At 42.2% G+C, this 26,954-nt stretch overlaps 1 protein-coding gene across 2 annotated transcripts in view; it reads left to right on the forward strand.

The window, feature by feature from the left end:
- The window catches only part of myripb (myosin VIIA and Rab interacting protein b), a 102,038-nt gene that overhangs the window by 41,126 nt on the left and 33,958 nt on the right, over positions 1-26,954 (forward strand). For both annotated transcript variants that reach the window (XM_061094163.1, XM_061094162.1), the window contains exon 2: positions 7,201-7,422. In XM_061094163.1, coding sequence (XP_060950146.1) covers positions 7,201-7,422 — 222 coding nt within the window. The remainder of the gene's footprint in view (positions 1-7,200; positions 7,423-26,954) is intronic.

Below are 26,954 nucleotides of genomic sequence, written 5' to 3' on the forward strand. Positions count from 1 at the left end.
AAAACAAAAGCATCTTTGTAATATCACAGTGTATGTTGACACTGCTCTGTCTGAGCCAATGACTTCATATAAAGATGGACGACATTACTGCTCGCTGCCCCCTGGTGGCCGGCTGCAGTAAAGATCCTAAACTGAGCCGCAGCCATGTTCATACGTGGGACATGGACTAAACTATAGAGCAGCATTTGAATTGTATAAAGAAATTTATTTGCTGTTCAGTCACTCACAGTTTGTACATTGCACTGTTTGATGAAACTACACAAATCCTCCTATTGTTTAGCATTAATAACACTCAGACAACAATAAAATGGAATTAGCTACTATAAATACCAAGCTAGGTGCCATAACATTACATAATATAAACAAAATCTTAGCTGTGCACCTAAGCTGATTTATTGCATTGCATTTCAGTTGTGTGTTGGGTAAAAGTGGGGATACATTATTTATTTTCTTAAACTACAATTATTTGTTTTCTAGCCAGACTGCTGCTGGACCTCAAAGTACCATTATCTTAATTACAAATGTGGCCGTAACATAATTCAACTTCACCTGGAAGCTGAAGCTTAAGCCTGTTCGTGTGCTGAAGGAGAGAAATGGACAGAAAGTAGAGGGAGAAAAATATCCATGTTAATAGATTGCGCGCAGACGGAGAGAGAGAATGAGGAGAAGGGCAGAACTGATGGAAACTGTGCGATGAGAGGAGCAAGTTAATAGATCTTCAGCACAAACAATATTTGCCAGTGACAGGCTGTCAGAAATACACTGCTTCTCATTACATCCAGATATCCTCCAGCTGCCCTGATTTTAAATGACTAAGTGAATTGGTATTCAGCTGCTTGTGCACTGCTCCCCTCTTTAACCCATACACACTGCAGTGATATTTACATAATCAATAGTTTTTAATTCAGGAGTTTGGATTCTTGTAAACTTTCAGCAGTAGCCAAACTTTTTGGGGCCTCATTTATCTAGAGCTGCCGCCACAGATCTTGCTGACATTCACCCAAACCTCAAGTAATCAAAGGTCTAGTAAACATGTTGGAATATATGATGTGGCCTAGTGGGGCTCTTTATCCAGGAAATGTACTGCACCTGGGACCTGCCTTGGTTTGGAGTCACTTTACTCTTGTTAAGCATTTACAAGACACACAAACAACAAATCAACTTGTATATGTGGTTGAAAGGATGTTTCGAAGCAAATTATCATGTTCTTCACATTATTTGTCTCAATTGATGATTCTTAACAAGACTGAAATGAGGAATGCTTTTTTCCCCCTGTACTCGTCCTTCTGGTTTCCTTGAGTACTCTCTAATGTTCTGTGGAGCAGTGACGCCCACTGGAGCAGAGATATTGATTTGCTGTTGAGCTGGTCAAATGCTTGGGTAAAAGCCGAGAGATTCAATGTTCAACTGTGTTGATGTTAACTTGTTTCTTTCCAACATTTTTAAGGAGAAGTGCTTTATGTTCTATATGTCGGGCTTTTCCTTTGTCAGTATTTGCTGCTTCTCTCTATTTTAGGTAATTGTAAATTCAATATCTTTAAGGGTGGTTTCACACCTGAAAATCCAGAACATTGTCCAAACCAAGGTCTTTGTTACATTATTTAGACAGGACGTGGTTAGTTTTGGTTTCTTTTTGCAATAAAGACTTTCATGACTTCTATCCTGCAGTCATCACCTCCTTGCTTTACATTGATTGATTGGTTTATAGATGGTCGTGCGTCTGACATCCGCCTGTTGTCAATTTCTGTGAATAGTTTTCTTTCTGTACGAATGGAGATAATATATCATCCGGTTCATTTCATTGCAACATACATTTTTGATGGTGTTACTACCAGCATCACTAACTTCAGCCTTTTCACACGACAAACAAACAGAATTATGGCTCAATTTGATCTGGACTGAGATCACTTCTTTGTCGGACTAAATTTTGTTCAGTTGATCAGTTGGTCCGGACCTGGACTTTTCACACCTGTCATTGTGGTTCGGACTAAACTGGAAAGTCTAAATGTCTGAACCAAACAAAGTTGTCTGAAGTGTTGTGAATCAGGCATAATGAACCATTCAGATTTGGCTCTGGAAAATTCTAATGATTTTTTTCTCGGATGTTTTAGCAAATGAGCAATTATTAATAGATTTGTTCGTTATTGAAGCAATCGTTAGTTGCAGCTTTAAGTATGACTATGATCAGTTTACCACAACAGAATTACAAAGGATGTGAATGAGCTTTATTTAATTGAACGACTGACCTTGATGAATAAATAACATTTTGTGGTTTTCACTTGAAAGTAACACTGTGAATGTTAATGACTTCAACTTCATCATTAAATAATGTATGAATCTCTTGATAACTAAGGTGGCCATTAGCCAGCACCAGGCTCAGCTGGGGTGTATCAATGACTGAGTGAGTGAGTGAGTGAAAGACTGCTGCCGCTTTTCCTCTCTAGAGCTAAAGACTGAATAAGTAGCAGTAACCTTCAGATTGAAATATGGCACGTAATGCATCTACAGTACATGGCATTTATATTTGAAATGTAGAAATATGTCTGTGCTCTGAGTGAAAGTTCTGCCTGTTTGAGCCTATAAACCCTACAACTCACCTGTATTTTTCCAAACAATACTTCACAAAGTCCATTTAATTATTGTTCCTGAAAATAAACACATTTTCATTTCATGCACAAAAGCTGTGGTTCTGTGGAAACTCACCTTGCCAGTGGAGATAACTTAGTTGATCTTAGCTTAGCATTTAGTTGCCATCCATCTATTATTTTTTTCAGCTTTCCCTTTGAGGGAACTGGATTCCAGCCAATTCCAGCTGGCATTGGGCGACAGGTCACCAGTGCATCACAGAGCCAACATACAAAGATCTATGTTCACATTCACACCTCCAGGCAAGTTGGTCTCTATTTAGCCGACGCTGCACTTCTTTGGACTGTGGGAGGAAAACCCACAGGTCTGGGGAGAACATGCAGACTGCACTCAGAAATGTCATGGTCAGCTTGCAGTAGTGAACCATAGACTGTACATAACAATGAATGACATGACGATTTCCAGACGTGAAGCCGGAACCTCTCTATCGCCACCTGTTGAACCTGTTAATTCAGCTTCTTCCTTGTTAATCGATGGGATCAATTTATAAAAATGCGGTGAAGGTCTCTCTGATTTAATGTATGACGGTAAATGTTAAGAATAACTGTAACTGCTCGTTAACATTGCACATTTCTGTAATGGAGGAGGCCTCATCGCTGATGAAGAGCCGTGTTATTTCTCATGATCTCTGTTGTGCGTCTCTGGCATCTGGATGACCCGCATGTTTCTACAGACATGGCCGCCAAATGAGCTCAGGTTTTCATGTCTCAATAACCGAGAGGTGAGTTAATTAGAGGGGACATCAGGGATGACGGAACGCTGTTGTCCGTGGATACGTCTGTACAGTCCCCCACTCATTTAATTAAATGTCCGGAGCAAGCCGTCATCTAACCGGGCTGCTCATTTCTCCTGGATCATGGAGACAGAGAGAAAGAAAAATATAGATTGTGATCCTTATCGGGACCGAAGGAAATTATTTCCAGGCAACAGCCTCTCTGAGTTATTGACAGAGAAATGTTTTGTGAATCTACTATAACAGGCTCGCTGTGGTTGGTGCTGTTTTATATTCACTGAACCAGATGCTGAAGCTCTGATTAGAAGAGTTACATTTATTCATATTACTTGGATGCAATTTTAAATTGTTTTAATTTGATTGAGGCCTCTGTTCCCCCGCAACTATAACCTTTTGTTTGTTGATTCTGCAACCACTTTTGATCCTGCATATAGATAAAGTGTGTGTGTGTGTTTGTGTGTGTGTGTACTGGTACTTGTATCTATACATATGCCTACGCTGCCCTTCACCCCTCACATCCAGCCCTCCCACTCTCACACGGCACTGTATATGAAATGGTTTGTTCATCTTGGTAATATTCTGTGTCTAATGATGCATATGAAAAGCAATCAGTGAGGCAGCGGAGGATCTGCTTGAGGAGCCACGTTAATAACTTGGGGAAGTGGGAGATTGCACTGCCCCCACCACCACCACCACCCGCCCCAGCGGCTCGGCCGCACGTACACACATTACACTCAGGAAATTTGCAATATGCTGCTTTTAGCACACTGTTTTGCAGTACACTTAATTTTCCTTGTATGCCTTGGTGGTTTTTATCAGGTAGGAAACACAACACACAACTTTGGGACATGATTTTGGATTTCCAGCCTCCAATGCAGATACTGATATTGGAGAGTAAAATAATCAAGTACTAATATATCTCCTTATATATTTGAAGATTTTTTGGCAACGACTCTTTTAGATGTCAAACCTTTTTAACAACCATTATAACATTTTGCAGTTTGATTATAAACCTTTTTATAAATGACTTTTAAAAAAAAGGAAACACAAATGCAACCAAATCTAAAGTCGATTGCTGGTTTTCATGTTGTCTGTCCCTCATTCTTGTGAAACTAATATCTGATGAATGCCTTGAGAGAATTTCTAATGTGGTACGAACATTCAGTTGGACTCAAGGATGAAGTCAATTGATTTCGGAGGTCAAAAGTCAAGGTCACTGAGACCTCTCGGCACATTTTCTTGCCTTGTGATGCTAATTTTCAGGAACACAGGGAATCCTTTCAAATCTGGTCCAAACAGTCACTTGGACTCACAGATTAACAGATTAGATTTAGATGGTCAAAGGTCACGGTGGAATCACTTAACATGTTTTTGGCTTGTTACATTTTATCTCAAGTCTGCTTTTTGGGAATCGTCACTTGGACTCAAAGATTACATTCAGGTGGTCAAAGGTCATGATGACCTCATATGAATCAGAATTTTGTATGGGGTGGATTAAAACTGCACTGGTTGGCAGAGGTATACAACCACAGTGCGGTGGTTCTAGTTTGTAAACATAATCTTTTCTGCATTGTTTATTCTGTAAAATGTAAGTATTCCTATCGGCAAATATAAACAGTAATTCCCAGAAAAGCTCATATCAGCTGATCTATCAGCCAACAAATATATTAGAAAGGTTTGAGTTGCATTATATATATATATATATATATTTGCTTGCTTTGCGTACATCACCGTGCTCACGGTCGTTTCTCACAGTATACAGTAGATCTTTTGTGTTGAGCACACATTTCATAGCCTATATAGCATACATACCGCCCTCTCTATGTTTCTGTGGGCTATAATCTGCCTGACTGACGTGTATCGAGAAGCATTTTAAATTATTCACTCACTGCCGATTGGAGCCAAACTCACTTTCACACCATCCCTGCAGCAACAGTTCAATCACTGCCTTTCTGCCTCCCTTCACACCTAATGGCAGCTGATGGGCGACAGTGTAAACATGGATGAATGTGTTACTTAAGTGCTCCTCTTTACTCTGCATTATTTTAAATATAATTGACACCAGAGCAATATTTGCTGATGATGATAGGTCTATGATATCAATGCAAACAATTACATAATTTATTCTTTGACTGTGGTGCACTGCCCAGTCAGCGCAAACCCTGGAGTGGAAAAAAACATGTACATAATTTATGTAAACAGTTGAGAACAGGCTACAGATAACAAAGCTGCTTTACTGGTTAAACAGCCCCCGCAATTTAACAGCCTTCTCATTAACATTTTTATATCAAACGTATTTTCTTCCAGATAACATTTGTTTTGGACATATCGCCAATGATCAGCCTTTCTTTGCCGTTAATCCTCTCGTTTGCTTTCCTGACAGTCATTGGGTTTTTATGAATCTAGCCCTCAGGTTTGTTATTTTTCAGTGAGTGTTTTTATCTGAGGTGATTTAAAGCAGTAATGATGTTGGCCGGTCTGTAGCATCTCTGGTTACATTTGCATGATTTACCTTCATTAAGGAATCCTGATTTGTCCTTCCACCTTATTGGGTTCATTTACTATTATAATCCATGTAGTCTGCCTTGTGTTGTTCTGATACACACTACGCAAACCTTAACGGACTGAAAAAAGAGGGAATCAATACATGTGCATATCTTGTGTCATTGGGACTTACCAAGAGACATCATGCATAAGAAAGTCCCTGTGATGAACAAAAGTAAGAATCCCCTCTCCCTTTATAAGGATTTATAGAAAGCAACATCACTTTTATTTTGCTTGTTAACTTTGGAGCAAAGCCCTCTGAGGTGTGTTTTAGTAATAGCTCGTTGGCAATGATGAATTTCTATTCCTGGGAGGAGGAGGAGGCTGGTTGGGTTAAAACACAGATTTACACCCCGAATTATGTTTTCTGCCTTTTTCTATTCTTCAGCCCTCAAATAGCCAAACCTCCTTCATATAAAGTGAGGTGCAGAAATGATTGTGTGCAGCTGGGATGCCAATGTCATCCGTAGCTTCGGATTTTATACGATTTTTAAACAAGCTTATAGGTCAAGTATTTCTCCATAACTATAATGTCATAATCCATAATAGTTCATTAGCTTGAAGAATTCTCTGAGGCTGAAGATTAGTGGCACTGCCCTGCTCTGTAGCCCCCCCTCACAGTTGTAGGTCTAAACTGTAGTTTTTGGACCCGCAGCCGATAGTAGCCCTCCAGTTTGACTGTGGAGACTTTCATCAAGCGCTGTCTTTTCCTCTCGAGTTTCTGGTGCGTTGACAGTGATGTCTTCCCGCAGGCAACCTTCCACTTCTGCCAATTTCTTATCCATATCATCATAATCTTAATCAGCGGAGATGCTCGTGCTTGTTCAAATGGACGATGCAGGAGACGAGAATGCCGTCCTCTCCTCAGCTGTGTTTTGACTGATGAAGGCAAACAAGGCATGACGGGTCCTCCCAAATTGAAATGCCAGCCATCACATTAATTCCACAGAATCGTCGTAAGAGACACAGAGAGAGAGAGGGGGAGAAGGAGGGAGAGAGAGAGGAAGTGTTTTCACTAAACCCATGACCCCCTCTGCCCTCCCCCCTATCTTGTTTTATTACCGCCCCCACCTCCTCCTTTTAATTTTTCATTTGCCACAGCTTCTTCAATTATTCCACATCAATGTTTTCCGACGTTTTTTCCACATTTCTACCTCTCGACCAGACGCTCACCACCCTTTCACTCTGCCTCCCCCTCCCGCTCCTGTCCTCTCTCTCTCTCTCTCTCCCCCCTCTCCCTCTCTCTCTTCCTCTCTCCCTCTCTCTCTCGGTCTCAGCGAGATGAAGCAGGAGCTGGCGGAGGAAGGCAGCAGATGCTCCATCCTCTCCAAGCAGCACCGTTTCAACGAGCACTGCTGCATCCGCTGCTGTGCGCCCTTCACCTTCCTGATCAACCCCAAGCGCCAGTGCCTGGACTGCCAGTACAACGTCTGCAAGACCTGCTGCACCTACAACAAGAGGGACAAAGCGTGGCTCTGCTCTGCATGCCAGAAGGGCAGGTTAGTGATTCCACACAGGCACATTGGCATACACACACTGGAGAGATAAGAGGAATGGCAGAGGAATGAATGGGGATGAGAGAGATACGGGATGAAGCTGTGAGTTGGTTGATGGAAGGGCAGTGAACGGGTGGGGGTGAAGTGTGGTATGGGAAAATAAATATGGGAGGGGAGAGAAGGGATTGAGAACAGATCAGGTTTTCGGAATATGTGAACTGTAGGAGACAGATGTGAGGGGAAAAGTGAATGAATGAATGAGAGGGAAAGGACGACTTTGATGGAGTCAGTGTGGCAAGGGTGGATGTTTTATGGGTGTTATGAGGATTTGGTCTTTAACATCCAACTCTATACTCATTTGAAATTGTTTTCAGCTCTATATTTTAGTTTTTTTTAACAATACTGCTGTTTGTATCGGCAAAGGAGGGAGACGCTGCGGGTCCATTAAGGGAGACGGTAATGAGAAGAAGGTTGAATTGAGTGAAACCTATTAAAAGAGAATATATATATGCACTGCTGCGAAGAGATGGAGAAACAGTGGGAAGTAGGGAGATGAATAATTAGGCATATGTCAGGTTTTATTTTGTATTTTTGGAATACAACTCCTATGTCTAATGGGAAATGTTTGTTTACTCAAATTGTTTTTTATTTCATCCTGCTTCTAAAGCAAATATTACAGTTTTTAGAGAAAAAAGAAAAAGAAGGGAACCAAAACATTAATCATTAATAGAACAAGACAGAACAATCTGAAGAGCAGAACGAGGCAGGGGAATATGCTTCAGCTGGTTGTGTTTTCAAATGAATCCGTGTGTGCGCCCGTGTGTGTTTCTGTCCGGGCTGTTTATACATGCATGTCTGTCCAAAGCCTTGGGAATGGCTCTAGTGCGACTCGCCATTGGATGAATATTGAGCTTTTCTCTGTCTGAGCAGTAAGGGTGGGGTGTTGGAAATACTATGACTCTGGAGTGTGTGTGTCAGGCTGTTGTGGATTCATGGCTAAATGAATTCAGACATCAGAATATTGGATGTGATGCATATACATATGACTTTATGTGGCATTGGAATTGCTTATAGTCCATCAATTATGTTATTTCCTGCCAGAGCTTCTGCTATTAAAGAAGAATGTCTTCCAAAAGGTATTATATAATACTCTGCAGGTCCACAGGTGTAATGTGATACCTTTGTCATGATATTTAGACTGAAGTATCATTTAAAGAGGGCATTGGGATAGAAATGCAGATGTGTAGGTGGTGTTTTTGGGAGTTTCCGCCCGTTTGTGCACCTCAAGATGGAGGTTGGCAGGACCGCAGAGTCCGACTGTGCTCTACAAAAATGTGTTGCCCCTCCACTTGGCCTTATTTTCCTCCGCTCTGTCTCCTTCTGTCTTCCATTGATTTTTTGCTGCATGTTGTATCGAGTTAGACCCGCTGCCCTGAGTCCTGGTGTGTGAGACCACAGCCAGGAGGAGGAGGAGGAGGAGTGTGAGACGGTGAGGAGAAGAGGTGGAGGAGGAGGTGGGAAGGAGAGGGATGATGGCAGTCAAAAGAGGTGGCAAGGCTTGCATCGATCATCTCACCCCGTCACTCCTCTCTGGCCATCTTTTCCCTGCGTGTGTGTGTGTGTGTAATGTTCTCATTAGGGGTTTAGACTGAGTCACAGATGGGCCTGATGTCACAACACAGCTGACTACCAGCCACATATAAATACAGCACTTTTCATTAGGGCATTAAACAGGCTTAAATCTGGTTTTAGCATGAATTACACTCTCAGGGTGGAGTCATGTCATTTGGAACAGTGATTTACAGCTCGCACAGAAGAAACTATTTATACAAATTATTTTTTTAATAATAATTAGTCGACTGCTGGAGAGCATGACTGCTTAATGCCGAACAGTTGGAAGATTGAGCGGTGGGAAATAACTCCGGCGAGGAGCGAGGCTCTCATAAACAAAAGCATCTGTTTAAAGGCGAGTCATTGTGCAGTAAATAGAATGCAAATTAATTTGTCTCTTGTCTTATTTATGAAAAGACAATACATGAAATCTTGAAACAAAATCAATCTATATCAAGTTATGAAATTACAAGTTGGAGAGAATTGTCTGTATTCGCTTTTAACAAATCAACTTTTTCTTGTACGTCAGAGTGTTTTGTACATTTTTGAAGGGATTTCACTGAATCTAAATGCGACATGAGCTCACGAGGGAACAGAACGCCAAATGCTCTCGCCGGCTGTCCATCAGTATTCGCAATGGCACAGCCACACTACTCACAAGTATGATGCATTGAAGGAAAACATTTGTAATAACCGCACACATGGACAGACTCTGTGACTAAAGTCAGACACTCGCACATGGATGGATGCACATAAGAATGTGTGTGTGTGTGTGTGTGTGTGTGTGTGTGTGTGTGTGTGTGTGTGTGTGTGTGTGTGTGTGTGTGTGTGTGTGTGTGTGTGTGTGTGTCTAGATCCCGTTGGACACATCTGCAAAAAGAGATGCGAGCACATGCATTGATTATATATTGTGTAATTACTGAGATCAGCAGCTGTAGCACTTGAGATGCTATTGAATGTTGACTGTTTAGTTAGTGAAGACAACTGTGGGTAGGATGTGTCTAAATGTTGATAACAGATGGTATATGAAGAGAGAAAAGTGATTCAGCAGCTTTTTCCTAACACCTCTCTGGTCCTGTAAAAACACACACACACACACACACACACACACACACACACACACACACAGACACACAGACAAACAGAGCTTTCCCACCTGAGCGAGTGGGACAAGCATGAGCATTTGCAGTCTGTTGAGATTAATAGCATCTTCAGCCGATGGTCGACAAACGCTATACACTTCAGCACACAATGTGTTGACACACGCACACAAAAGCAATTATGCACACAAACACACACACAGATAGAAGATGCCAGTCTTAACATTTTTAATGAAAAATAGAAAGTAATTATTTTCTGTTTTGGCTTTACATTCGAAGCAGTGTGGAGAGTTTTGAAGGGGTGTAACAGGAGATGAAGACAGATGAAGGTCGATAGTGAGGGGGGGGCGACAGGGGAGACGGTACCTGTCCCAATTATCTGGCAAAGAAAATGCCATTCACTTTTCTCCTTGTTCTCAATTCTAAAATTGCATTTTTCATCCTGCTGCTTTATTCCCCCCTCTCTGTCTCTGTCTTCTTTTTTCCCTCGGTCCCATCGTCTTTTTATATTCTCGCTCTCCCTCCCTCTTAACGCCCCCCCCCCCATTTCTCTCTCTCTCTCTATACCTGATGAAGTCTCCATTTTCCCCATCACATTTACATTTGAGCTATCGTTCCTCTCTGTGCTTAATCTGCAGAAATGGATTGCCGGGTGCCTCCCTATATAGTCCTAAGGCCGTAGTATATACTGTGTGTGTGTGCGTGTGCGTGTGCGTGTGCGTGTGCGTGTGCGTGTACGTGCGCACGAGTGGCAATACACCCAAGTGATAAACTGCTCTTACCACTTTATGGCTTTCATAATCTCGTCCTAATGTATGACTGCAGGGAGATTATGGCATCTGCCGCAGACCTATACTCAACTAGATGTAAATACACTATCACAGGAACATTGCAACCTTGGGTGCACACAATACCACACAAAATATGAATAATTAATATTGATATAAATTTTATTTTAACCAGTGCATCTAATTCTTCATGCATGGAAGTACATCATTATCCTGAGGGTTTAGTGTGTGTGTGTACGCTGTGCAAACACACATGCAAACACAAGCACGCACACACACCTAGCTTTTTTTCCACTCAAACTCACACACTGCTGCAGCTTAAGTGCGACATTAACCGTCTGGCGTATTTAAGTGTGAGTTCATCTCTTGCACTGACGTGAGGGTCTAACCACCGCGGCTGATGGACGGCTGCACACCAACATATAATTATTTGGTTCTTTGCGACGAGCCTGAAGAGGCCGAGCAGAAGGTGTTTGGCTCGGGGGCTTCAGGACACGAGCAAACAAGCACGTACACAAGCTCTCGCTGTAGCGGTAACCGCAGTAGTTTGTTTCGCATGCAAACGCACACAAAAACACACTCACACATTTAAGGATATCACACGGTTGTCACATCCACTTATGGTTACAAGTAGCAGCTTCCGTCATTTTCGCAGAAGCAGTGAATGCAGGAGTTGTGCCGTTTGATTTGTGATGTGTAAGCAGAGGCGAACGGATGCTCTTCGCGGCGCAGAGAGGATTCAGATATCAGCAGACAGGTTGTCAGGATGTTCAGTGTAAGACATAATCCAGGTGATCAGCATCGTTCACAGCCACAGAGATGCACCACTTCTGAGCATGTAAATCCTCCCTTTATATGATATTAAATCAGAAACATTTTAATCTAGCTAAGTGTGCATCAGCAGCTATGGCATATTTATTGCATATCAAGTATATAGAACATTTTTCCTATTTGGATTTAACTGGTTAATATTGTGGGTGATTTATAACTGACCTTGTCCTGCTGTTTTATTGTTTATAAAGTTTAAAGCTGCTGCAGTGAAATTCTCAGAGCTTTCAAGAAAAGTTGATCCCATAACTATAAAATTGATGTTCCGACAAAGCCAAAGTCCAGCCTCTCTGCTTGGATTTAGTCGTGTTTGTCTGGTTTCTTCGTGTATTTCATGTGCATGAAGTTTAATTTCTAATATCTAATTTCTTTTTCATATTAGAAATTAGAAAATTCCCCACAACAATAGCAGTCTGTGTGTCTTTTGAAGACACCGCTGCTGTAAACTTCTCGAACTTGCTTGCTGCTGTGAGACAAGCACCTGGGGCTAGGAGAGGCAGAGAGTCACAGTGTTATCTTTTCCTGTCCTCCTTGCGGGGGTATTTTTATCAGTGCGGTGAGCAAGCCTTGTCTTAGACACGAAGGGTGTGCCCCACAGCACCGGGGCTACAGATGAAACGTGTGTACACCACCACTGACTTTTTCCGGTTTTAATGAGGCATTTACATGTCTCTGTCTGTGTCCTAAGCTCCTTGTTTGCTCCGTTTTTCCCTGGGTTTTTAATAGCAGCTATGTGGGGGGGGACAATGAAATGTAGGAACAATTCTTTTGTGGTTTCAGCAGCGAGCCAAAACGGCAAAGCTTCAAGACTCCGAGGACTTAAAGAACGGAAGTCTCGCTGCTCATTTGTCTCCCTGCCATGCTGTCTATTTGTAGTGAGGCGCTTAAAACAACACTAGAAGCAAATAAAGTTTTTGTCCATCCATCCGTGCATATTCACCAGTGAATCACAGAGCCAACATAACCTATTTTCAGATGTGGACTCCAGAGAAAGTCCACAGAAATTATGTCTGGACTTTCTCGGAGTTAACCACTCAACTACGCTGCAGGAGACTCTGCGCTCAGACATTTGTGTATTTGTATACAGAGTGCAGTACATACAGCTATATAGAGACAACCAACTATTCACACTCACACCCCTGGTCAATTTAGAGTTTCCAATTGATCTAACTCCAACCTGCATGTCTTTGGACTGACAGAGGAAGCCGGAGAACCCCGAGAAAACCACACAGACACTGGGAGAACAGTGCTAACCGCTCAATTTCATGTGTGCAGCCACACTTAGTACACACATGTGGCGTGCTCAGGGTTCTCAAAGCACTGTTTCTGTCTAATTAGCGTGCAAAGTTGAGTACATTGGGTGTCTGAACATTTCTACTCTTGCAGGAAGCTTTTCATGAATCGAACCAGCTTCGAGGACGTATATGTGCCGCTGAACCAAGCTGCAGGCGCAGGAGGGAGAGCCACTAATCATCCTCTCTCCTTCCATCTCAACTTCTATGGATTCTCCATTCGCTGCGTTGTCTCATATCCAGGCCGGCCGATGAAGGAGCCGCCAGTCGATTGTAGCACTTGATGGTGATTTGCACAGGAAATCTAATAGATTGCAAACAGATCTCAGTGGTGGTCCGGAGTTTGCAATTTAAATGCTTTGCTCTCGTTAATTTAAAACATAAATTTAACTAATGCAGAGTTTCCTGTAAAGCTAATTACTGCTGAATTTTCCAGCCTTGAAGCAATCGCAGAGTGTACGCAGTACCTGTGTGTGTGTGTGTGTGTGTGTGTGTGTGTGTGTGTGTGTGTGTGCGTGTGCGTGTTTGTGTGCCGTCATCGTAACTGCTCCCTATTGTGTGACCGTTGTGTTCCGTGAAAGCATTTTTCTCTGTAGGGAATGAGGTTCTATAGTAGGTGATAAATCACTGCTATCCAGGTAAACATGTGAGTGGACACAGACGCACACACAGACTAACACTTACACAAAAAGAACCTTGTATGTTTCCTCCTGAGAGTGTTTTCATCCCCGTCAGTCGTGGGAAGTACCGCTGTGTGTTATTCAGCTGTGATTGCTCTGAGTCATTAATGTGTCTCTGATTACACTGGTCTTCTTCCAGCTCACAGGCCTCCTCTTCCGTGTGTGTGCGTGTGTGTGTGTGTGTTTGAATGAATCAGCTGTGAACTTGTCTGTATTTTCTGTGTAGTACCTGCACGTAACCCACGTAACACGGTTCATGATGGTGTTCACTGGCCTTCACGCCACGTGAATGGGGTCATTTGTGTCTCACTGTGCTCCCACAGCAGGCTGCAGCACCGAGGTGATTGGAAATCTCATGATTCCTAAATCGGTTTATGCAGTAAGTTGGCTGGTGGATCAGAACAGCAGCTAAAGCTCCTGTTGTTTTTAGTGTGGGTTAGTGGGATTGGAGACAGACAGTGTTTGCCACAGAGTGAAGCAAGATGCAGGTGACAACTTATGACAAGAAGGTTTATTCTAAGCCCTATCCGCTGTTTGTTGGTTTCTGTTTGTTTGTTTGTTTGTATTGGGAGTTCCATGAAGTCTAGAGGAAGGATGGGTTGTGGGTCAGGGAAGTACTCTTTATACTTTGGCATGCATCTGGACAAAAGGACAGATCTCGGATATTTGGTTGTTACTTTCTTGAACTTAGAAAGATACAAAAATAACTTTTTCAAGAATCTTGATGAAACAAATCAGACATTTTTAACTGATATTTAACTGATATCTATGAGTTTGAGCAATTTGGTGCAGCCTGATTGAATTTACGGGAACTGTTGGGCATTGAAGGACGTATACGCTCTATGAGTTCTTATATTGTGTATTGCACACTGAGGTCAAAATCTCATTTTGCTTTGCACAGCTACAGTTTATTCTATGTTAGTGATAACTCTTCTTAATTGATATTTATTATCTGAAACTAATGGTGCAATCCATACAGTCCATGAGAGGCATAAATTACAATTCCAACAAGAACTTGGGCCTGGCAATTTGATTTGTGCACTGTGTGGGAAAACACTAAAAATATCTCCTTACAACACACTACTCAAAACCTAACCAGCTCCCCCTGCATCACTTCTTGTTGTGAATCGCATCATGTAGCAACAAAACAGTCCTCAGGTTACAGGACAAACTGTTGCAGTGGGTTTAAAGTCTGATCTGCCATCACTTTAACAAAAAAACTGAAAGAAAGAGACGGCTTACAACACAACACTGAGCAGTGCAGCAGCTGCAGGTTTCAACAACATGAATAAAAGGGGAATCGGGGTGAAAACAATAGTCAAAAAGCCAAATTTACCTAGACCTAGATTTATTCAGGCTTAAGCGCATTTCTGCAGCTGAAGCACATACATCAGTTATGTTTCAATCACGGCATTGGAGGTCACGACCTTTAATCCACTCACAAACATTTACTCCGGAGAGGCCATGTGTTCTCAGAAACCACTGATCACTGATTTACTCAAACAGAGATTTTGATGTTCATGTTGAATCTCTATTCCCTCTGAAACCTCCCCTCCCCACTCGATTGGCTCAGGGCTACAGCGTCTGCTTTTGCAGATGTGATCGATAAAAAAACACGGGGAGACGCCCTCCAGCGCAGCGAGTCCTGTCTTATATTCCGGTGAGGTTGTGAACTGACAAATTGGCTGATCATTAAAGTGGAACTGTTTTCTAATTAAGAAATAACTTTAGTGTGTTTTACAAAATTGTATTAATCAAAATTGGCATCGTCCAAAATAAATAGTTCTCTACGATACTCTTTGTATAACTATGTTTCTTCCCCTCCTCTAACTTCATCCTTCTTATTCCCTCACTGTCTTGTGCCCTTGTGCCTCCCTCAGGCAGATCTCACTGTCTGAGCTGCTGAACTCTCTGCAGCATGGAAGGAATAAGATATTGGAACTGCAGGATTTTCATATAGACATTGCACATTCCTTAACCCTTAACCCTTCCCAAGAACCCTCTTTTATAAAGGAGAAATGTTGTGTTTTTCCTAATAGTTTTAGCAAACAAAGTTAACTGCTAAGAATGATAATTTGGCCTGGGTTAAAATAAAAGATACAATTATGTATGATTTACATGTGTTTTACTTTTAATTTTGAAATTAAAATGTTGTTTTTTGCGTTGGTGAACACCTGCGGCACCGGCAGCTGGTTCCCTCGTCCTGTATCGAGATACAGCATTGTTGACATTTGTATCGCGGATTTCATCTTGGATCTATTCATTATCAAAGCGTCCTTTGGCAAGACGGGTCTGTCATAGAAAAGGAATGTGTATAGGAGCACTTTATGAATGTGTGTGTGAATGTGACTTGTACTGTAAAGGGCTTTTAGTGGTAGATAAGATGAGAAAAGCGCTATATAAATTCAGTCCATTTACCATTACTCACCAGGAAGTCGAGAAGATAATGGGGCCTGAGGCTGTGACCGGAACAGCAGTCACATTCATTCATGTGGACTAGTTTAAAGGTGCTATATGTAACTTTTCACTGTCGCTGTAAATGTGGTTCCTTGCCGGAAGCAGGTGGTGGTGATGGTCGCTTGTCAGGAGCTTCAGCTATTACTTATTTTACAAGATGATAATAGTGTAATATCATCTGAGCAGCATGACTTCTCCAGCGCAGACTGGCTGCTACAGATATCTGTTACCAGAGAGTGATGAGACAGGCCTTTGGGGCGAGGGCTAGCTGGTTAGCAGACTCCTAGATTGTGAAACACTGATTCAGGAAATTGATAATTAACCATTATGAATCTCTAAAAGTTATGTTAAGTAGTTTGATTCCTAAAATGTTTCTTAATATACGACTGTGGTTCTGAGAAGTTGATTTTGGAGCGTGCATGCGGAGAAATAAAACACACTTGTCTCACAAGTGGTTCAAAATGTTCTGGGAGATGCAGCCAGTGTAAATGAATAACAATTATCAGAATATGCTAATGTCAGTATTCCACTCCCCCTGTACCACTGTAGTTCTGAGGGACTGTCAGACGGAGTGTACACACCCTTATTGCGTCCTCTCTCTCTTTCTCACTCTGCTGCATATCAATGGTTGCCTGCAGCTCCGGGCCTCTGTCTCATTGCACCTCCTCGCCCATTTTTCAGCTCTTTAAACGAGGCTAGCCGGAGCATTGCTGCAGAGCTCGCTGCACTCCGCTCACCTTGTTTCATCGTGATTTCCCACCTGAGCGAGGAGGGCTGTTTGAGCTCATTTGTGTAAAATCATCTGATGTTATTAAGTCCGCACCTCCTGGGCCCCTGAATTAGCAGGTTGATGCTGACCAGTTCCCTTAGTGCTTGTGTTCTCGGGCCCCATGGGTGACTATGAGACTGCAGTGAGGGAAGGTCGAGCATATTTTTATTACCTTAGCTTTTCAGTATTTTGTAAATAGTGTTGTTTAGTGTGGTTATACAACACAGAAAGTGAAGACTGAATCAATAATTCCTAATTTCCTTTTATTAAACTTACAAAGGTTAATCATTTGTCATAATCAGAGACTAGAGGTGTTCCTCTACCGATGCCACTATTTATGTACCGATCCAGATAAAAGTGCTCTTTCTCTTTCCAATGCTTCCATCAGCTGTCAAAATACTTCAAATATGTTGTTATATTTATAAATGCACTGGTATCAGATCGGTATCTGGAAGTGAAAATGGTTTCAAAACTGGGGATGTGACTGTACCTGCATCACCGGGGTCATGTCAAGCTTACCGCGGGATTGAGCTAATTACCGTAATAACCGATAAACTGCAGTAATATGTTGCTTTATCACCGCAGTGAGATCAAATCCATACAGTCACAGCCCTTATCAAAACATCTGTATTGGAGACACTAATTGTCATGGTGTTGAATGGTTTATGGTTTTATGTGCAATCAAAATAGGACAGGAGGGGATGCAATGGAATCATGGTGTGGGACAATGTTGCCATTTCCATGCACTGAAATAAAGCATCAATCATGTCGATTATTGAAAATTAGTTTTCCAATAATCAGCAAACAAGCTTCCGGGACCATCTTTGCTGTTGGTCTGTGTCTGCTTCAGATTGCTGTGTGAAAAATGTGTATGCTTAAAAATGAAGGCTATAGCATTTCAGTGTGATTATACTGCTGAAAGCTCAAATGCCACAGGACATATTTCAGCAGGTAGCCTCTATTCAACTGAAACACCCAGTGGCCCAGATCGACCAATAGGAATCCCGCATTCTTTCCCTCCCTCTCTTCCTCTCCCTCTGTCTGTTTCTGTCTTCTGGGCTATTTGTTCAGAGCAACAGCAGCAGCAGAGGAACTCTGGAGATGCTGTTTGATTCTAACAGGATCAAAGCAGCCTTTCACATCACAGCTGCCAATGGGAGAGATAGCGTAGCTGCAAGCAGACACACAGTTGGCAAAAACACAAACGTGAACACAAAGAGAGGCACTGTGTGCACACACTCGACCTGAGAGCAGAAATTCACCCCTGTAAGTGTTTCTGGTCCTGTGGTACATTTTTACGAGGAAAAGTGAATAGTGAGAGTCAGGTGGCGTGACAGTTTGTGTTGGGACATGAAAGAAATGTCTCCAGTCTTTCTCAGTGGTGAACCTTCTGATTGTTGAGTGATGTCTCCTAGAAATTACGTTTAACACTTAATTGGTCTGTTGGAATACCGAGTCACTGCCTGGATTATTTTGGATGAATGAACCATGTTGTGCAATAGAAGGGTGACTCGTTGTTGGCTAATTATCAATAATCATGGAATATGATTATTGAAGCAATAAAGATTATTTATCTAAAAATAATTAGATTATTAATTGAAGATGATCAGTAATCAAATAACAATAAAACTATTAATGAGTAAATAAGGATGTTTAACAATTAAGAATTATTAGATCACTAATTTGAGAATAATAAAGTTTATCAATTAAGAATAATTAAATACTCAATGAAAAACTTAAGAATAATCAATCAATGAATAACAAACTATTAATGAAAAACAAGTAATTATCAATTAGAAAGTACAAGCTGTCAATTAACAATGTTAAGGTTATCAACCAAGAATAATGAAATAATTAGTCAAAACAATAAAATTATCAATTTAAGAATAATACTATCTATATTAATACTCGAAGAGGGCACCACCCTGGTAAACAGGGACCAGCAACTTAGTCTATAAATATCAGTCTCATCTGATAAAGTTAAATTGATAATCTCAATATTGGTATTGGTATAGTATTCTTTATCTTAGCTTAGCTTTAGCCGAATGGCGTCGAGGGCTTAGAGCCAAGATGGTAAAAGATGGCTGACTTAAACACTCGTGAGACAAGGCTGAGAGAGGAAAAATGGGGTTCTTTGTCTTTGTTTAGCCCTAGAGCCGAACGGCGTCGAGGTGCGTTCAGGGGCCCTGGATATCAGAATGACTATGTATAAGGTGACTGTGTGTGTGTGTGGGTGTGTGTGAGGATGTGTATGTCGGCGGATGTGAGCGAACAACAGAGAGAGAGAGAGAGAGAGCAAGTAGTAACACAGATCGGAGATGATCTTAAAAACGCCGTCAGAGGCGATCTCACAGTGAAACCGGCAAACCAGTTACGTGAGAGGTGTCTTTTTAACAGATTCACGACTCAGTGAGGCCGACCTGAAGGGAGCCGAGTCAAACCGGAAGCGCCGGGTCGTCACCGCGCGCTTTTCACAGTAAGATCGACACGGCGGTCTTTCTATCAAGTTACACTCAAATAAGACACACTAAGTATAAAACTAAACTATGCCCAGACATATGTCTCTTACTTCGTGTTGCTTCGCGGGGTTTCGTGCACGACCGTGGAAGCGCGAATCCCGGAAGGAGGAAGTGGATGATTTCCTGGCCTCAGGAAGATGATCACGGAGCCGCGGCGGCGGGATGACGCTGGGCCGAAACGGAGAGGATGCTTTTCGTTCTCCTTGGCAAAGTCTGTGCCCGTCTGCAGGAAGGGACACCCGTGTCCGGATGGTCCGTAGATGGCGGGGGAAATGTCTCTGAGCTCGGCCAGCGAGTGAGGGGATTCTCTGCCGCGCTCTCTTCAAAATAAAAGCAACTTAAAAAGAAGCTTGTTCAAATTAAAAGCTTTAAGGAAAAATAAGGAAAAATAAGCTTACGATGTACTAAAAAAGAATAAGTTAAGCTTAAACTGGATTAGGAAAAGGTAGCTTTAGACTAAAATGAACTACAAAAAGATAAAGTTTTAGAAGTAAAACTTAAGAAAGGTCAAACAGCTGCAAGATGTGTTTCCTTTGTGTCCTCTACACTAAGAACTAAAACTGAGATGCTAGCTCTACTGTATTTGGAACCGGAAAGAAAGATTTGAGATGAGTGGGAAGTTAAATAGTATCTGTGAGCTGGCTCCCCCCTCCGGCGGGGCTAAAGGTCTCAGGCCAATAGGGGGGTCAGAGATCAAATCTGAGGCGCGGCTAGAGACACAGCAGGGGTCACTGTAGTTTGGGGAAGCTCAAACTTTTCCCTCCAGAATACTGTTACATGGATCGGAATGTCACACAAGGCCTCAGTTCTGGGGCCTTTGTTCCTGTTAGGCCCCCAACAACCAATACATTTGGTTTGGGTGGACGAAGCACAAAAAAGCAGGGATATCATGGAATAAGTAAAACTCGTCAGTTAAATGTTTATAAATTGTGTTTTGAATCACTGTAGACGTGTTGGTGGAGAGGACAGAGGAGCTTGTGCAACTCTGGTACAATCTTTTGGCTGCTCCTGGAAGTTGCTCGATGTTGCTTGATATTCTTCATAAATGTTTTCAATAATGGTGTCATCCTGATTGTCCAAATCATACACTGTATATAAAGATGGTCGACACGTCCCCACTTCCTCCTACTGTCCTGAAATGGAGTACAAGCATCCCCGATACAAAAAACAAACTAACTTTTTTTTGGAGGAGTGCGGTCTTGCATCTTTAGGGCCAATATTTTTGTTAAAGTTGAAACACTTTCAACTTGCATAGACACATATTTGCATCTTGTTGAGTCTTTTCCTTGTCTTGAATCCACAGGAGGAATGAGTTTCACGTTTGGTCAGAACACACCAACATGTGTGAGTGCTGACCTTTGGCACTAAACACCATTTCGGTCAAGTGTATCTGCTCTCACCTGCAGAGGTGAGCTATGGAGGCCCTGCAGGTTCTGCAGTGTCTTGTGGATTCATGCATTTTTAATGAAGGACTCTCTCCAGCCCCCCTCTCTGTCTCTCTCTTACTCTTTTCTGCTCTCTCATTCCATATCTCTGCTTTCCTGAAGCGCAGAATATTCTCCACTTGTCTTCTGCTCGATCATTTTTTCTCTTGGCCACACAGCCGCGGGATGTATATCTCCGTACTCTGTTTGTGTTTACTTCAACACTTTCCTGAAATGTACACGTCTTTGGTAAACGGGTTTCAGTAAACACATTCCCTGCCAGGAGTGAGTGAGCGAGCGAGTTTGACGTCGTCTGAACCTGCCGGCCTCCTCTTTCTCACTTTGTGTTGATTCACTCATGGTAAATATCAGACCGACTGCCTGCCAACCTGCAGAGGATGTAGAGGTTTCACCTGGTGTCAGTGCCTCAAATAACCTGCAGGCGGATAACCACAAATCTCTGCAGTCTGCATCCACCAACACACACACACACACACCCTCTCCTAGACGCAGAGATGTACCACAACATGTAGGACAAAGTAAGAGCTGCAAAAAGCAAACAGAGGTAGGAATGTGAGCTAACAGTCAAAGACACAAGGGGACAAATAAGAGAGGGAAGGAAGGATTGAGCCAGAGTGTAGGCTACACACGTCTTGGGGTAAGCTTGTCATGCTCGCTAATCCCCTTCCTCACCACCTCCACATGCCACAAAACACACACACACACAGAAACACACACATATATCAAAACACCTCCGCCCTGCCATTGCTGTCGTTTTCCTCCATGATTCTATGTTTGGGACTGATACACAGGATTTGTTCATTTTCTCTCATCACTGTGGAAGATGAATCCACTCGTGCTCAGGTCTACATTTTACATTCCTAACCTGTGGGCTGTCACTTCAGTTCAGATTTCCAGCATTTCTATTCACATTAAGGCACTTAGATGGTGTTTTATTTTTTCAATTTATTTTATATAGGAGTCACAGCCAGGACACAGAGACAAGAACATGAATCAAGTAGAAAACTTGTGTCTGCAGGTGAATTATTCTGCATTGGTACACATTAAAGCTCCCACATGTCATTCATATAAACACACAGAAAATACATATTCTGAGATTCCTCTCATTCCAGATATGTATATAACCCCAGTGTACCTCATGTGTTTCATTGGTAAAGGGGATGTCAGCATGAATTATTACCCTAGCTGATGTTTGGATCTCTAGAGCTTCTGACTGTACGAGACATACACCAGAATTCAAACCACCAAAGTAAGAGCACTATATCAGTTTGAATACTTATTAGAGGTTTAGGGAGAAACAGGGAGATGTTTTGTTCTCTGTTAGTAATGGTTCTTAATTAAGGCTTTTGTAGCAAAATAGGTTTGAAAATTCAGAGGTAATGAGCCTTGTGATTTTTTTTCCCCTCTATTATTACTTCCCTTTTTGTCTATTTTCCCTTTGTTAGAAAGAAGACATAATGGGAGTGTAACAGAAGAGAAGTCGCCAGCAGAAGCTCAAATGAGGTCACTGCAGCGACATGATGGAATACGTGTCCCAAACACCCAGCAACCTTTGTTCTCTAACTGTATATACACATCCCCACTTCCTCCCTCTATCACAAGATATACAAACGCTGCCATCTTTTACATATGGACCCAGAAACTGCACAGTAGTGATTGGGGAATGGAGCCATGGTACCGAGGTTTGGGAGATAAATGCAACTGACCAATTGTGAGTAAGTCTCTGCCGTCAATCATGATGTTTCACTCTGATTTTATAGCATGAAAAGCATCATTATACAATAAATAAAACCAAACTTACTGAGAAACTTAGCATTTGAACATACTCCAGTATGATAAGAATACCTAAAATGGCAGAAACCATCTTTTTAGACGTGACTGGTTTGGTCCATATCCCATCCGCGAACAACAAGGAGGCAGGATTTATGACCCATACCAGCCACCAGGGGGTATCAAGACAATTTGGCTTCACTTTTGAGCACGGGGCATGTTATATATCTTCATATATACAGTCTACGGTCCATACAGCAGCCTCCACAGTCCCTTCCAGTGTTGACTTCACCCACAGATGGAGAGTATCACCTTGATGTCTGCTCTGATCTCCTCAGAGGTCACTGATAATGATCAAAACAATTTCTCCTGAGAGAGAGGGGGGGGGGGCGGTCTATACACCGTCCTCCTCCTCTTCGTCATGGCTTCAATTACTCGGTGTGACGGCATCAGTATGAATAATGCAGCGCTCTGGCCTGGAGTACAACGTATGGCTGCGTGTTGGCGTGCTGACATGAAAGAGAGAGGGCAAAGGTTCTTAGGAATGATCAAAGCTGAGCTGGAATTTTTATAAAAAAAACAGCAGCGGCGCAGAAGCTGAAACAGCAGAGTGCTTTGCAAGGGTCATCCAAATGAGCTTAATCAGTGAAACAAACCTCCCAACACGAATCCCCATGTGATCTCACTTCTCAGCTGTCATTATTATCCTCCGGTTGTAATGTTAAATACTGTTTATGGCAGAGCTTCTTGCCGCGGGATGTTTTCGCCCCGGGCCCCTCGGATGCTGCAGAGGGATATTTTATCCTAATGAGGCGCACACGGGTAATTAAAAGGCCAGATGATATATACTCGACATAAAAAGTTACAATCCAACCTCATGGTAAAATAGTTTCAAGGCCAGATTTTGTCGACTCGCACTGAAGTAAACTCCTCCCAGCCCGGTGTTGTGATCGGTAAATCATGCGCTGATGCAGTCTGTTGTCACCGGGGCCATCAGTTGATGGATGGTGCTGTATTTCATCTATATGGCATCCATCTCCTCATGCAATCTGTTATCCTCACACTTACTTCCCACCATCACCCTTCTCCGGTGTACAGTCGCCTCCATCTGTGTGTGACCGCACTGTTACAGTCTGACGAGCGTCATTTACATGAATAGCAAACATCAACACGTTATTAAATATTTAACCTTTTCACATTTCTGTTTTAAGACACATTCAATGTCAACATTTTGAAAGTGTCACCTTGTATCTGCTCTGTGCAGCCTTCAGTAAAACAAAGACAGAAAGACTTCAGTGAGGTGACTAGTTGGAAACACAGCTTGTATATAAAGATGGACGACATGAAAAGCGAAAGCCCCTTGATCACCACCTGGTGGCCGGCTGCAGTATAGACCATTTACCCTGCCTCCTTTGTGTAAGTGGTTGAGACATGGACCAATTTCAAAAGTCCAAGTTCAAGTCAAATAAATTCATAGCGATTTTAGTTCATTCTTTACAGTAACTTAAGTTTTAATTGATATTTTACCCATAAAAACAGGGTGAAACGTGATAATTGACAGCTGATACTGACTCGTGATTGGTCGAGTTTGTGTAAAGACCAAACTGCGCTGCCATGGCTCCATCCCCCGATTGCAACTGCACAGATTCCAAATCTGAAAGATGGCCTTGTTCGTATCCAGAATATTTGAGCCTCATATCTGGTTTCCAATAGGGACCACACCACTCAGCAATATGTGATTTAAAAGTTGAAATGGAAGTGGATATTTTTGGATGTTAAAGAGACAGGCACACTGAGTGAAGTGGTCGAGGTGAAGATGCATCTCATAGGCTGGTCTGGGAGGATGCACTACTGTGCGGACTCAGTGGGAGTGGAGGGGGGCTTCTTATGGGCTCCTCAGCCAGTACCTACTAAATGTATGCACCAAACTGAATAAGAAGGGAGGGAGGGAAGAGAGGATGAAGGGATGGATTAACATGTATATGACAGGTGATTAGAGGTGTGGTTGAGGTGTGGCCCTACTCCCTAGCCTGAGTTAACTAGTTAACTTCGTAGAGAGGGAAGTGGAGAAGTGATTTATCGGTGGAAAGCTAAAACATGCAGGTAAAAAAGTGCAATGATGGATGGATGCAAACGTTAGCAGAGTCTGAGCCAGGAACACAACAACAGCTATTAATGTCATTCCCACTGAAAGTAATAAGTCCGAGGGAGATTTCTCTTACCCTGGTGGCGAGACGTTTCCCCTCTCAATCTCACCGCAGCATCTGTCTCTGTCACCGCGACATCACGGAGAAAAACTCAGTAAACGGTTAAGGGTGGGCGAGTAAGAGAAGAGATAAATGTGTGCGTACCCCTGTGTGTGTGGCTGCATGCATCTGGTACATTAATGGTTTGTGTGCTTTTGTATTTTGTTTGTGATCTGTGTGCTGAGCATCAATGATTCATCGGCATCCGTCTCCCACGCCCTGTCTGACAGACCGAGCTGCTGTTTGCTCTGTGCGAGGACTCAAGTTAGGGTCGCATGTGCCCTCGGTGCAATGAAGCCGCCCGGGGCAGAAAGTGATGTGACGTCACATGTCAGGTGGAGGCGACAAATAAATCCTGAGCAAAACGAGCATAAATATTAAAGTGTGTGTGTGTGTGTGTGAGAGAAATGCAGTTTATAATCTTATTACAAGAATAATTACCCTTCGTGTTCAAACCAAATAAGCACACTGTTACACAATATTTATTTTCTGGCCTTCTTCCGGCAACATGCAAATGAGTTTGTTGAGTAATGGTGATGTATCACCGAAACAGGAAACACTTTTTTTTATTTCAGTGACGCAAATGTGGCTGTGTCCTTACCGACCATCAGGAGTCGCAAGTGCAGTTTCAAGTTTATTATCGCTGACATGCTTCCTGATCATAGCTACACAACTATCACAACTACAACACAATGTCACAGCAATGATGCACCTGATCTACCTGTTTTTTTTTTGTCTTTGTGTACAAGTAAGTTAAGATTTGAAAGAGAAGTGCTAATCATATAAAGTTGGATTCACAGCCACATTAAACCTTCACTCCCATGAAAGTTGCCTTTTTAACACAAACATTTAAAGCACTTGTGGCACATAAAGCAGGCACAGTAGTTATTTTTTATGGATGAGCATATACTGGACTGAACACATGTAATGTGATAGGACTCCTGGTGGTTTCATTTAACTGCATATCTATGGTTTTTTTAACGTCTTTAGTAAAGAATATCTCTCTGTGGGCCAGACGCAACACAATACATTTTGTGGATGCTCTTCACATTCCAGCATTGATCCTGAGAGTTTTGTAAATGATGTCTTACTCACTGAATTTTAGGCAGTTTTCATTTCCAAATATGTTTTCTATGCATGTGCATTTGTAAAGACAATATTCATATTTTTAAGCAGGATTGTAAACACACATTTTTAGGAGGGTGTTTCGATGGGGAAACATTTAGTCACACATTATACAGACATGAAGTGAGACTGAAATCATGTCTTAAAACATAGACAGTAGTTGTCGGTGGTTCCACCAACAGTCTTTATTTCTTGGGTGGTGTTGTGTGGCTGATGGGAAGTGCTCCCAGGGTGAGGGCAGCCAGAGGCTTGTTTGTGGAAACTGACCATTCTCCGGTTTCCTAATTGCTGGAAGTGCAATGCAATGAAATGGCTAACTTTATTGGTCCCTCTTTTTGTGGCCGCCTTTCCTCCGAATAAATGCACGAGAGAGAGAGGAGCCTTCTTGCATGATCACAGACAAAACACTCACTTAGAAGTAATAGCTGTGCTTTGTTGTGGCCTTTGTGAATGTCTTTATCAGAGAACAGTAGAGATTTCTCAGGGAAGCGCAAGTCATAGTATGAATGAGATGCACTTTTATAGAGAAACAGTGATGTTGGTGCTTTCAGAAGCGGCTGAACGTGACAAGGCAAACGTCAGAGTCATTTGCTGCCGACATTTTCAGCATTTCCCGGAACTTTTCCTTCCCCCTACAGTCCCCTAAAAGTCTGGAAAATGTCGGAGTGAGACCTTGTAAGAATACAGCAGGAAAATTTGCGAAAAGATTTACAGCATGACTTTTCTATTTTTGTTCATTTTGTTGTGAACATGTCTGATTCGGACAATCACCTACTGCTCTCCGACAATCTTTGGAAAACGTCAGAAACCAATTATACGCATTTCATATCTCAAAATGGCTCAAGAGACTTAATTTGGCCTTTGAGCTTAAAAGTGTTTTAGTCTTTGACAGACTTCAATCTGCA

The sequence above is a fragment of the Limanda limanda genome, chromosome 20 (assembly GCF_963576545.1).
Source record: "Limanda limanda chromosome 20, fLimLim1.1, whole genome shotgun sequence".
Classification (NCBI taxonomy): domain Eukaryota; kingdom Metazoa; phylum Chordata; class Actinopteri; order Pleuronectiformes; family Pleuronectidae; genus Limanda; species Limanda limanda.